At 41.4% G+C, this 14,591-nt stretch overlaps 2 protein-coding genes across 2 annotated transcripts; both read right to left on the bottom strand.

The window, feature by feature from the left end:
- Positions 1–315: 315 nt before the first annotated feature.
- foxd2 (forkhead box D2) lies at positions 316–2,837 on the bottom strand. Its single transcript, XM_061237965.1, has one exon. The coding sequence runs from the start codon at positions 2,267–2,269 to the stop codon at positions 1,151–1,153; it is 1,119 nt and encodes a 372-aa protein (XP_061093949.1). The 5' UTR covers positions 2,270–2,837; the 3' UTR covers positions 316–1,150.
- A 7,572-nt stretch (positions 2,838–10,409) lies between these two features.
- Positions 10,410–11,684, bottom strand: foxe3 (forkhead box E3). The gene has a single exon (XM_061237962.1). The coding sequence runs from the start codon at positions 11,682–11,684 to the stop codon at positions 10,410–10,412; it is 1,275 nt and encodes a 424-aa protein (XP_061093946.1).
- Positions 11,685–14,591: the final 2,907 nt, after the last annotated feature.

Genomic DNA, 14,591 nt, shown 5'->3' with positions numbered 1-14,591 from the left:
CCATTCAAACGAATACACATGACATAGAATGCATCCTCTTATTCCTGCCCGTGGTAATTTCTGATTAAGGCAACAATACCCCCATTCATAAAGCGAGCTACGCATAGGCCTGAAATGAGGTACGGTTTTAAAACAGAACTTGACTTAATTTTAAAGTAGTTTTGTAGACACATTTAAATATACTAATATATTAATACTAGTTATGTTGATTTGGCTTTATGAATAGGGGCTGATGATAAAATCTACATTTATAGGAGAGCGGGCCTATAATCCTTCATGATTGCACACTTAAATAATTTAACGAAAACATTTTTTTAAAATTCACAAACATTTATTTTTTTCTTGACTTTACAACAAAAATGACCTATGGACATTTTAAGCGTTTTTGTCTGTCTTTCTTTACATATAACAACAGTTTCTTTTCACAGATTATTTCCAATGAAATAGATAAGAACGTATGCACAACAGTTGAACAGAATGAGAGGTAATGCGCTTTACACCAAAACCACGTACTTGTCTATTGACCACATAAAATAATAATAATAATTACAAATTCACCAAAACATCGCTGTAAAGAGAAAGGGGGTGATAGTGGGAAATGTTATAGTCTGTACAACCCCCGCCGCCCCCGGCAATGTGCTTTAAAAACAATTAAAAACCTGAGTTTTTGGGCCTCGGTCTGGAACAGTGCTTTTTTCACAAACTCAACAAAAATATATAAAACGATAATAATAATATTAGTAATCTCAATAATTGTCAACCGTCAAAAATAATTCCTAATGAGCGAGATGCTGAACCTTTTAGACTACATTTTCTTTACAAAATAGCCAGTCTGTCCTCTGGTCTCGGGTCTCAGGAAACAGCCCAAAGACAGGCCCGAGTCCATGTCCTGTACCCCATAGCTACTTAATTTAAAAGTTTTTTTCCTTGTACGTGACTTTAATATGCTTCTCCCCTTTGCACTATACATATTTACAGGTCATAAATATATTTTTACGGAAGTTTTCTCTCTTTTCCTTGAACACGTCAAGGAAAACACCAGAGGAAGAATAAATGCTTTTTAGCGTCGCAAAGAATGTTTATCCTACCTTCGCATTAGGTCGAAAAAACCTTATTCGAGATATCTCTGCTTTTTTTATTTGTTGTCTGATTAGAAGTGACAACCGCTTAGGTTTGTAGTTTTGCTGGAGAAGGTCTGTGGCCCCGTCGATTGCAGCAGGGCTTCCTGCGACAGATTCAAGTGGTTAGTCGCTGAGGCGAGTGCCGGGGTGAGCATTGCCAAGATCTGCGCCTGGTTGCTCGGCTGCGCCGAGAACGGGGAGGCCGGAGAGGTGGCTCCGCCGATTATATTGTCTATGGAGAAGGAGGGCCGACTTTGCGTGTTGGCGTCCGCTTTAAGAGGCGCCAGGCCGGGCAGAGTCGGACTGAGCTGCGGGTAAAAAGGCTTTCTCAAGTCGGCCCCGAGGAGCGAGGGGAGAGAGTGCGGTGCGGGGAATATAGACGCCGCGGATGGGAGAGCGCACTGAGGGTTCTGAAAAGGGAAAGCGCTTCCAGGATGGTGCGGGGGATATGGATGATGAGAATGGAAATTCTGCAACTGAATACCATAATTGTAGCCGTAGGGACCGTAAGCAAACCCCGGCAAGAATCCGCCGGGGTCCCTAAGGATCTCGTTCGACTGGTGCCTTTTGAAACGCTTCCTCCTGCGCAGAAAACTCCCGTTGTCGAACATGTCGGCTGACTCCGGATCTAGGGTCCAGTAGTTGCCTTTTCCTGGGTTGCCAGGCTCCCGGGGGATTTTGACAAAGCAGTCATTGAGGGACAGGTTGTGCCGGATGGAGTTTTGCCAGGCGGGGAACTTTTCCCTGTAGTAGGGAAACCTGTTGCTGATAAACTCGCAGATCTCGCTAAGCGTCAGGCGTTTCTTGGGGCTCTGCAGAATGGCCATGGTGATTAAGGCGATGTAGGAATAAGGGGGTTTCACCAGTGCATTTTTCCCGGATTTCTCCGCTCCCATTGATCCTCCTCCGGCTTCTCCTCCCAGCCCGAGTTGGTCAGTCGGACACTCGGAGCTGCTCAGACCCGGAGAGGAGGCGTTCTCACCTGCGTTCTGGGACAGGTTGTCGTCCGAGTCATTGTCCAAGTGGAAGTCGTGGTGGTGATGCAGGTATTTCCCGTCCTTTCCCACGGCGATGTCTCCCCCGACCACATCAATGTCCACGTCCTCAGACAAGGCAGAATTGTCGGACATATCCGTGCCTAGAGTCATCCTTGGAAGGTCTGTCCTCCGCGCGCTCTTACGTTCCGTGGCGAGTTGGTGCACCAGCTCCGACGCTCGGCAAGCCTGTGTTTGCGTCAGTCAGAGTGTCAAAAAAATGCACGGCCACTTTCATTCGCTTCTGAATATCCGACAAGACTCCGCGGTTTGTGTCCAAGAGCAAAATAAGACTCCCTCTGCCGCATAAAATCGAATTAGAAGTCATTAAGAGAGCATAAAAATTATTACGACAAACGTCACGTCCTTCAGCTGCAGCTGTGAACGCAGCGACCGAGCCCAAGACATGTGAGCTGTGCAGAGAGCCAGCGAAGAGCCTCTCTTGTGGTTGAAGCGATCAAGAGCACAAACAAAGTTATTAGGGGGAAAAAGTTTAAGATTGCAAAATGCAATATCTTGAAGTCCGTTTGAGCTTATACGTGTTGATTGTAAGAGTAAGACTATATTTCTATAACGCCTGTTTTGTATATATGTGTTCAGTTATATTTTCTTCTTTCGGGTTCATATAAGCATGTAGGCAATCTAGTATGTTTATTTTTTGCACACAGACACCGGACCAGTGTCCCGTGCGAGCCTAACATTCCCTCCCCTCGCGCCTCTCTTAACCTATTTATTCAGCCTCTGCTGTCACGTGATAACAGCGTCACGGCTGCCAGGAAGTAATGGAGGCTGGGAGAGAGGAAAAGAGGGTTAAGAAAATATGTTTTTTACTCGAAAAACTTCAATCTCACTTAATCAGTAATTCTACCTTTAAATTACTTTAGCATGGAAGTATACGTTACATCTAATAATAAACTGAAAATCAAACTTTGTACCAAATGAACATGTTATGACGTAGCTATGAACTGATTATGCAAAATATGTGACGTGTTGCCGCTTTCAGTGTCGGATCGGTGTAGGCTATTTAAGCCACCATAGCAAGACTGGAAATGTGACTGACATAATACTTGAATTAAATGATTCAGGAAATTTTTATTTAGTCGATATCTCTACTAATTTCGGCTACTCATGTAGTGAAATGAAAAAAGACACTTTTCAAAGTTAAGGGTAGTGTGGAAAATAGCACCCAACGTTTGGTAATTTACAATATGCCAATGTTAAGTACCTTGTAATATCTATAACGGAGAAAGCTATGCTGTGAGCTATAGGCTAGCTGAATTGAAATAGACTAGATCTGTACCTGGAATTTTGTCTAGTTCCCTTTCTTTAATCATACTATTTGATATGTGTGTCCTACTTGTTACATTTATTACAACAACAACCTGTAATTAAAAACGAATTTAATGTACGAACTGAAATATGATACGTTTTAACATATTGTTTGTACAAGTAAAAACTAGTAGCCTAATTGCAGTAATTCGGTTGTTTGTATTAGTAATATTTTTACATTTACAGAAATAAAGAGGGGCAAATGGTTAGCTCTAAATTCAAATAAATGGTTGCTTTAACGTTTGAAAGCGTTTATCTGCTTGCTGTTGATTTTAAAATCTTCAGGGTCAATTATGAAGATATAAAATTCATAATTTTACTGTCCATATGAAATATTGACCTACACTGGGATTGAAAGTCGTTGTGCTCATACATTCGAATATTTATGTTTTAAATATTTACATAATATTTTTCTCCTTTCAATAATTTATTTATATATGAACAGTTGCAGTTAATGTTCTCTCTCTATCTCTCTCTCACTGTCTCTGTCCCTCCCTCACTCCCTCTTTCGCTATCTGCTGTTTTATCGAATTATATTGAATAAAAAATTATTTTAGATCTTGTTATTACCAGGGCTGCATTTAGCCTGATGTTTTCTGAAGAAGCACACATAGCCTACTTATTTAATTAATCAATGCATTGTGTTTTAACTCACATTATTGTTACTGTTTTCTCGACGGTGTTGCTACAGCTGCTGTGGAGTAAAACTGTTAATTGGTCGATACTTTTAACTGGAATCGTCTACTGGACTGAGAATTTCACAGCACGCAGTTGCTGCCGCTGCAGCCTCTGCAGCTGCTGTTGATGATGATTAAACGGTCGACTGCGGTGATTAGGATATTGTATCATTATTATTTTTGTCGAACTGTCAGTCACACATACACACACACGTCACTTAAGACACGCCGCACTGACTGCAAAATAATAACAGAATAATAACGATTGTTGTGTGGGTTATAGCATTGTGTGACGTTCGCAGCAGGATGTTATTCGTTTAAATAATTGATTTTGAAAGCATATCGTATAATTAAATGTCCCGATTTTTTTTTTTTTATCAGCCAAGTCACCAGTGTGTTACACACCCAACTGCTAGACATGAACTAGTCCGGAGTGTCAAGATGGCAGCTCAATTATAAGAAAAACTCAAATTTGATCACTTTCTGCCGTAGCGGAAACTTTAAAATACAGAGCAGTACATTGCAGCCACAGGCATACATTAGTTTCCGATGTAAAAAAACGCAATTGGAAAGATAAAATATATCCTATATGGTCCCCTGTCCTTACTGACCATTGCACATTCATTTCACTACTATAATCTCGTGAAAATGTTGCTTTTGCTCCTTCTGCCTTTCATAATCTTTATTTATATTTATTAACCTACTATTTATTTAGACAGTTTAGGCTCCCTGTAAGGTCCATGTATTGTATTAACTTTACACCAGGGAGCTAAAAGACTTGGAGATCAACCGACACCGTCCTTATGGATTTCCCCCCAAGTTTAGGGGGGCCCGTATCATTCTGGAGGCTTTGACCATGGATTACATTACGAACATTATTACAAATACAATTTATATAAAAATATGTACATTGTTATTTATGCTTCCCAAGTGAATAACTATGTTCTATTGGAATGATTATCGGTCTGTGTAATGCATGGGGATTAACAGTTGTCTGTCGTGGGAAAATGTTGATCCGTGCCAGAGATACACGCACACTTGTGACGTTTTTTAAATTCAATTTATTGACAAGTAAACAGTAGGCCTATCAGTATTTAGGAAATAGTGGAGAGACTTACACATAGGCTAACCATGTCTGTTTATATATGTACTATACGACGCAATGATAATTTTAAGCATGTAGGAGGCTATATTGAAAGCATACATACGATTTTCTAAAGCAAGCGAACAACGTCAATTAAAACGTGTGCAAGAAAATCGGTCACTGAAAAATAATCTGCTGTAAAATGCAGACTCATTCTGTCATTCTGCAATGCAGAAGAATTCCGCTTATTGTATTTCTATCTTTGTAATTTAGCCTATCTTAAAAATCATTTCTCACGGGTTTTATTTTTACTGAGTCGTGTAGTCATAACACCATCCATCTACATTGTTTAAATGATTCACATACACCCAGGACACACAAGCACATATACACAAACACAAGCGCATACCACCTCAACCTGCTCCAATTTGTCTTCGTCACAGAATGTGAAATGGGCTATAGGCTACGAGATCCGCGCAGTTTGTATATGACTATAGCCTACTGTGAGCAAAAGAAGTGATGCATTGGTTTCCTACATTCCATTTCATTACGGAGCAAAAACAAGCGTGCTCTTGCGATGGGCTTCCATCGACACCCCATTCGTCACTGGGTCAGACAACAGACTCCCATTAGGAACAACAGGGTATCAAATGTATTTTCAGGATGTCTTTACGAATGTATAGTTAAATCCGCGTCTGATATGCTCCTTCCTTCCCCGTCAAACCCCTCTCTCTCCCTCTCTCTCTGAACTCAACATGATAATTAAATCCATTCGACTCAGTTATTTGCGTTCCTAATAAAAACACAACAACAAAAAATTAGGTTCGCTTTTTGTCAGGAGGAAACAAAAATGAGCAATTGCTTAATTCCTTGAAAAGATCATTATAACACATCGTCTGTAAATATTGGCAGTGAAAAATAACCGAGCTAATTTTCTTCGACGTCAAGACGGATAGCCAATTTATAACGCATTAGGCTACTGATAATTTGAAACAATGCAGGAAATGCTAAACTGTATAGCCGTTTCTACTCTCTGTAATCGTAGCCTATAGTCCATACGGAGGTTCTAGCGAAGACACGCGTTGTTTTGATTGCTGGAACATTATAGGCTACCGCCTGCAGTCTGCAGTTTCGCAGGCAGCCGGGAAACAGCTAAGTGTAAACTATGTCTGTGAGATTTGCGGCCTAGCGAGTGGAGAAAGTGGGCTATCGGAGCCGTTCATCTCGCCCTTTCACTGAAAGTTTTCTTTAACGACACGCTCACTCAGTCAAGCCGCTAAGCCCCTTCCCGTTCCCCAGTCTTCGCCGGGTCGTCAGCTGGCGGCGGTCGCATAACTCACATCACCGAGCTGAAGATCCGGACAGCTGCCCGGGAGCACGGCCAAATCACCACTTCAGGTCACGGTTTTCTCTCTTGGTTTTATATATACGCCTGCATAGGCTACATCGTGAAAATCAAGATAGAATGTTTCTTCACTTTAATAGACGTAAGCCCGGCTGTTATTGATAGGCTATAATTCATATATTAAGTGTGGCTTAAAAGCGACATAGAAAGTCTTCGTTATTAATAGCCTAACACGCTTTTCATGAGATTTTATTTAAGTGAGTCAGATTGTTGGCGACTAAACATTTAACATTATATTATGCAGAAGTTAATATAAGAAATTTGTCACTGTTTTTGTGCTGGCCCTGTCGTAGATTACCACGCACTATAGAGTAAAGTTTCCCAACGTTTTCCAAACGTAACAGATACTGGGCATTGTTCAGTATGTGGGCAGGAAAATAGGACTTTATAGACGTTTTAAATTATAGACCTATGTGTTGTTCCATTGTGGCAGTAATAAAGTGTGGATTCGTTATTTAAATTATATGAAAGAACCATAAATATAGTCTACTTTAAATATATCTAGCCTTACACACGCCGGGTCTGCATGTTGTTGGACGCCAACATTTATTTTCCGGCAGAAGGCAGCCAGGTGAATCAACCTTGACATTAGTCGTTCGTGTTATGGCTTCCCCATCTAGTGGTTAAAAATGGTAGCTTCATTTCTGGTCCCATAGGCAGTATTTTCCCTCAGCAGGAAGCTCCTCGGTGTCAGGCTGAAGATGTGGCTGAATTAGGCTGAACCCTCGCGGAACCCGGTGAAACATGTTCGCTTAATTTAGTGTGTGGCCTAGTACTGTTTATATTTAGCATGTCATGTATTATAATAATTATTAATATTATTATTGTTATTGATATTACTAGTATTGTGGTTATTATTATCATTATCATTCTCATTATTATTATTATATTGTTGTTATTTATTTGTTTTTTTTAAATTCACAATACCATCACGTAACTTTTAAAGACATATTCAAATAATACAAGTAAATTTACCATTTTCCACACACACACACACACACACACACACACACACACACACACACACACACACACACCATACACACACACATACATACACACACACAAATACACCCCCCCCCCCACACACACACACACACACACACGCACACACACCATACACACACACACACACACACTAGTCTATTTTGAGGTGGAATAATGTGCCATTGTTGTGTAAACATATAATATGCTTTAAGGAAATGGCATACACATTTCATAGGTGAGCATTTAGCCTTTACCTCAGCAATTACAGTCCTGATCCTGCTACCTTTGACATTAAATGCATGTTGCTTTAGTCTAATTTTATTTTTATTTTTAATAGTGTATGTTTTATAAAGTAATGTATCTTCCTATATTTCTGAGATCAGCTGAAACTAGTTGCACCGAGTAAACTCCACGAAGAAGCACAGCTTTGAAACCTCTGTTGTTTTATAGTGTGGCCCGACATCTAGTGGATACATTATACAGAGCACAAAGAGCAAAAAAAGCATCCAAATTGCTTTAAGTGCCATCAACACCGCCAGGGGTCGCTGTAAGATTAATCAATGGGGGAATCTGGTTAATAGTTACAGAAACATGCCCGTGCCTGATCAGATGACGGTTAACTTCTGAATTCCATGCAGACAGTTTACTTGTGGGGAACCCATGACGTAGCATGCCTTCGATGCTCTTCGTAAACAGCCACAGACGAGACAGACATCCTGTTATAGCAGCAGCGTTTGTGGTGGAGGGGTGGAGCATGCGCAGGCGTTCAGGATAGATCCGCTCAAGTCGCAGTGATCATCATGTTGATGTAGGAGTGGAACAGAATTTCTATAAATGCCATTCTGTCCACAACAAAGCATAGGCCTACAAATACTCAGCTCTAGGTGAGAATAATGACGATGTTGTCAAACATCTGTTGGGACAACAGAACACGAATTTACCTTTAATAAATTACCTAATAGGCTTATATTTATTCAATCATAAAGTGTGTGTGTGTGTGTGTGTGTGTGTGTGTGTGTGTGTGTGTGTGTGTGTGTGTGTGAGTGTGTTAAAGAGAGAGAGAGGGAGAGAGAGAATAAGAACTATACAAATATGTTAGCTGAGAGCCAATTGAGGGGTAATAAAAGGACATTTATTTATTCAATAATTTACATCAAAGTTAATTTCTTTAGTTGGTCAATTAATATGGCCCACCTTTATTGAGACATACTGCATTGGTTCATTCGCACGGCAAGCAGCTTGCTGCGATGACCGTTCGCTTTTCATTGTGAAACTTATAAAACTTTTGTCGTTGACTTTAACTGACATTTAAAGCTAAAAGAGGCCTAGGTCTATTAAATATAAGCTCTGTTCTAGTATCTATGCTATTTATTGTTGGCTTCCCTGTCTCATGTACGGTTGTGAACCTGTGACCCTACTGATCGGTGTGTAGTTTCCCATTTCTTGTTGTTTCTTGTCTCTCTGCTGCCGTTCATTTGAACTAATAATAGGCCTATAGTATGCCCATCCGAGTTAATAACCTACACGAAATGTATGGATATATTCCCATTGTTAGCCTATAAGCCTAAATGGTAAAATATAATAAAGATGTTTAAAATGGCATTATATGATGATAAAGACTATTAATTTCGAGAAACACCCGGATTTTTTTTTATATCAAGACCGTTAAATAAAGTAATCCGTTAAGCTCCACCATATTTCAGTACTTATTCAATTTTGTTTTGTATTTATTTTGGCCACACTTTGTGCTTATTTTTTCTATTATGCTAATAAATTGAGATGCCAAGATTTCGGAATATAGTCAGTACAAACTCTAAGAGTTTATACTGAGGTAATTAAAACTTTAAACTCTAAAAGTCCATAACTAATTAAATGTGCACTGTAGGTGCTAATTGTAGGCCTGCAATTTTATTTAACACTGATGCATTTACTGTGTATTAACTGAAAGTAAAATCACTGAAACTAAATCGAAAGCTAAATTAATGAACACCTTGTTTCAGTAATAATAATAATAATAATAATAATCATTATAATCATTATAATCATAATAATAATTGTAAAAATGATGGCATTTCGGCCTAATAATAAATCGGACAGAACTGCGGGAATCGATTATCGCCTATGTTTTATTCTAGGCTACGATAAATAGGCAGAAGTTCTATTGTGTTAGATATAACAGAATATAGATGTGATAGATGTAACAGAATACATGGTAGTAAGAAAAACATATTTATTATTTTGCATGAAGGCTACCAAAAATCAAGACATTTTGAAGAAATTATAGAACTTACAACAGACGTAATTTTACGCGCTTTACAATTCTTATACCAAACATTTGTAACAGTTTAAAATTAGATCTATTTACATTCATATAGTGACAGTCACAGCGAATAACATTTTCCTGGCCTAATATATTTAAAACGTCTAAGTTTTGTTTTAGTTTTTAAGGGTTTACTAGCCTGTCTTAACATTATTCAACGTAAACTTTCATGTTTTTTCTCCCCAGATAAAAGGAAGATACCCTCATGAGCCAGTTTGCATCAAAGTAAAAGAAAACACACGTGAACCTATAAAATTTAAATTTCAATCCAAATAACCGACATGTGTAACACAATGTTATTACAGAAAACATGTAGACCTTGGAATGTAGTTTCCTTTCACATTGAAGGAAATAAAAAGGACAGACGGGACATTTCGCCGCTGTCTCGGAATGACACCGAATATCACGAGTTGATGAGGCTGTTTGTTGTTAGTTTGTCGGTCTGACTGCTCTTACATGTATCGCTCCAGTCCTGCGGCGAAGTTCGCCTGCCGCATGTACGAATTGTTGTACGAGTTCATCGGTGGACCAGAGAGCCCGAGCAGTTGTTCCGTGTGGTCGGCGCAAGACCCGGAGCGCACGGCCGGCAAAGAGAGCCTGTTCCCAGGACAGTACACCTGAGAACTACCTGGGGAGAAACTGGGCTGCGTCATGGCGGGCAGGTGAGGAGGAGACGCCGACGAGGAGTAAGGATAAGCGGCGGCCAGGTTTGAGGAAAGGGCGCCAGTGCCTCTGCTTAGCACACCGGCGTTGGGGTTCATTGTCTGCGTTTGGAAGCATGAAGAAGGGTCGGGCCCAGTGACAGAACAGCTGGCGGCCATAGTGCCCAGCTCTCCGCCGCCCAAGCCTAACGCCTGTGGATTAAGCTCACCTCCTGGGCCGGTCTGCATCGCCGTTTGCTGGCTAATGATGTTGTCGATGCTGAACATCCTGTGTTGACCTTGGGCGGAGACACCTGCCGAGGCCTGGTAGTGGTGGAGCATTGCCGGGTGGGGGGAACCCGCCAACTGCGAGCCGTAGCTGGAGCCCATTGCTGGGTACAACGTGTTGGGGTAAGACGGCCTGCCCATGGGCGTAGGAGTGAATGCGCTCGAACTCTGCATGTAACCGGGGTAGGTACTGACGTCAGTGCGCTTGAATCTTTTTCTCCTGCGTAAAAAGCTCCCGTTGTCGAACATGTCTTCCGCGGCCGGATCCAGGGTCCAGTAATTGCCCTTTCCAGGTCTGCCGGGCTCGCGGGGGATCTTGACGAAGCAGTCGTTGAGAGTGAGATTGTGTCGGATAGAGTTTTGCCACTTTTTTGAGTTCTCCCGGTAGAACGGGAAACGTTCCATGATGAACTTATAGATGCCTCCTAAAGTAAGCTTTCTTTCGGGAGAGTTGGCTATCGACATGGCTATTAGGGCAATGTAGCTGTAAGGCGGCTTCCCTCGCTGAACGGGCCTCTTCCTGCGCCGGCTTCCAGTCGGCGGTAGATGCTCCTCGGTGTGACCGAGGGGAGGGCCCTCTCCCCGGTCCGTGTTCGGGCTGCTCCCCCGGGGTTCGGACTTGATCAGCACCCCGTCTTTTGCCCGAGCTTGAAGGAGCAGAGGCTGCGCGGGCACCGGGGAGTCCAGGTTGACGTTTGGAGACACACCCACGGGACTGGCCGCCTCGGCAGGCGAGTGCTGGGACTCTGCCGTCATGTTGCACATGCCCGAGAGGTAAGAGAAATTTGCAAGATTCATAAAAGTGACGTATTAAAAATGCGTAAGCTGCGGCTCTTTCTTTTTGACAGTACCTGACGGACACGCAGGCACCATGAAGTGACGAGGAATAGTTTCTTTCCGAGTCTGTGCAGTTTCTCTCTCTGACGATACTTGTTTTTTTGGGGGTTTTTTTGTCAGAAACCACCTCTCTCCTTCTCTCTCTTCCTCTCCCCCTCTGTTTGTGGCAGTCTATTTCTCTTTCCAGGTGTGTGCGTGCAGTGGACAGTTTTATAAGCCAAAATTGAAGTGACGACACTGACTGGCCCGTGACGGGGTGACTGGGGGGAGAGTTCTCCCTCTGACTGACAGCCGAGCTCAGATTATACAGCAAGGGTCAACAAGCTACAAGCTATGGACTATGGGCATGGACGAGAGTGGGCGTTAACTACAGGTGACCGCGGTGATCCCCTTTGCTGAACTCTTTAAGGATAACGTCACATTAGATCATTCAAATTAGTTCACCGGCAGTGAAAATAGTTAGAGCATTGTGGAAAACGACGTTATGCGGCTGGGCTTGGCGCAATAGGGAATAGTCGTATAAATAGGCTGCGCATCACTACGTAATGCAGAACGCCTGTGACGAGAAAATGTTGCTTCTTAGCTGTTAAAAAAAATCGAATTGTAACCGCATTTTCGTTTTGTTTTTCCTTTCGGAAATCATAGTTTATCAAAATCGAATTTCCCTTCGTCAAGCAGGCCTAGGAATTTTCTTTGTTGCAGTTTCAGCAAAAATATGTATTTCATTATTTCAGAACCACACTTCTTGTTAGAAAACAAGAACACGCGCTACGAACTTTTGGCTAGATTGGGATAGCAGCACAAATTAGCTGAAATAATAACGTTCAGTCGCTCGGGGGTCTGAACGGAACTGAAAGCTTAAGGTGAAACGAGGGTTATTAAACCCACATTTCACTTCGGGTGAATCGAACTGGTGTCCAAAAACAGGCCTCCCGGGTAATCACCTTATTTAAAACGTTTCTATGCATGTACGGCACAGGCCTTCTACTCCGAATTATCAAGCAAGAAAAACACTTTCCACGAATATGGGATTAATTGATTCTTAGCAAACTGAAACTGTCTACTGAACTGCCAAACTGGCACAGCAGGATGGCAAGTGAAAAATACATTCTTAACTCTGATAGAGTTCATTTAACACTGGGAATGTTGCCCCCCCCCTCTCTATCTCTCTCTATCTCTATCTATCTATCTATCTATCTATCTATTTCTCTCTCTGTCTCTCTCTCTCTCTCTCTCTCTCTCTCTCTGTCTCTGTCTCTGTCTCTCTCCCTTTCTCTGTCAGTTTAATTCAGTGGTGCAATCAAGGTAGTATTAATACACAGAACATGTAAACGACATATAACACCAGTCTAAAAAAACTGTTCTGTAAAACATATTGACTTATTGCATAATGAATATATATACATAAACCAGTGACACCGCTAATAGCAATAGTAATAATAAACTCTAAATGCATCCCCCTCTTTCCCTGTCTCTCTGTCTCTTGTATATAAAGCTATTCTCATTGAAACAATTAGCAGCGACGCATAAGTATATACACATAAACCTACAAGTTGAATGATACACAAAAACAGTACAAATAACAGAGATTGTTTCCTCTGTACGTCTTTCTTTCTTCATCTCTCACTCCCTCTCTCCCTCACTCTATCTCCCTCTGTACCTCTTCATCTCTCTCTCTCTCACTCCCTCTCTTGCTCTCTCCCTCACTCTCTCTCTCCCTCTGTATCTCTTTCTCCCTCCGTCTATCGCTCTCTCAGTTTGCTCAGGCTGAGTGTACATCCAGTGCAGAAATAACACAGATTGAGCTGCACTGTGGTCTTTCGAACTCAATGCTCAATCCACCGATTGAAAAATAAAAACAACTCATTAAAAACAAGCGATTGAACTGTGAAAGCTTTTGGGAGACAAAAGTAACTATCGTTCAGTGTAGAATTTTATTTTTGGAGGGCAAGAGTGAAAGCTTACATGGTGAGAAAATATTATTCTATGACTGAAGTTTATTTTGAGAATTCAGTAAACATACCAACAAGGCTACTTCCCAGTCATACTGTGTACATAACCCCTGACACATGCATGGGCCAAAATTGCACACAGTGGCGTGAAAAAATGTTATATTAGAAAAAGGGAACCTGAACCTAAGCACAAACTCAATTTTTAAATGACTATTTAATTACAATTGAATCACGCCCGTGAAAAAGTAATTGCCCCCTGAATCCTAAAAATTTTTTGCACCACCTTCCGATAATTTGATAATAGTCTTTCACATTACTGTGGAGGTATTCTCGCCCACTTTTCTTTGCAGAGCTGCTTTAATTCAGATATATTCATAGGTTTGGTATGCCATAATCAAAGGAAACTCCAGAGGAAACTAAAAAGTTGTTAAAATATAGCAATCCGAAAAGGATTACAAAGCAATGTCTAAGGCCCTGGGACTGCACCAAAAGTGAGGTATTATCTCCAAATTGAGAACAATGATGTATACTCCCAGTGACTGGCCTGCCAAAATTCCTCCAAGGGCACTGTGACAACTAATCCAGGAAGTCGCACATGGTCTGAGAAGAACATCCAGAGACCTGCAGGCATCTCTAGCCTCAGCTATGTCAGTGTTCACGACTCTACGATTAGAAAGAGACTGGGCAAAGAAGAGATTCACGAGAGAGTAGCGAGTTGGAAACCACTGCTAACCAAGAGAAACGTCAACGCTCATCTCACAATTGCTAAAAAGCTCTTGGATGAAGGGATGGGTCAAAAATTTACATTTTTGGATGATATGGGTCCCATTATGTCTGGCGTAAAGCAAATACAGTATTTCACAGAACACCATGTGTCAAGTCAAACATGGTGAGGTGAGTGCAATAGATGCTTTGC

This window comes from Conger conger, chromosome 4 (assembly GCF_963514075.1).
Source record: "Conger conger chromosome 4, fConCon1.1, whole genome shotgun sequence".
Lineage (NCBI taxonomy): Eukaryota > Metazoa > Chordata > Actinopteri > Anguilliformes > Congridae > Conger > Conger conger.
The sequence above is the reverse complement of the archived record's forward strand: the minus strand, read 5'-3'. Positions and strand labels throughout refer to the sequence as shown.

Excerpts from the sequence above, each read along its gene's own strand:
- foxd2 (XM_061237965.1), bottom strand. The coding sequence starts at position 2,269 with ATGACTCTAGGCACGGATATGTCCGACAATTCTGCCTTGTCTGAGGAC.
- foxe3 (XM_061237962.1), bottom strand. The coding sequence starts at position 11,684 with ATGAATCTTGCAAATTTCTCTTACCTCTCGGGCATGTGCAACATGACG.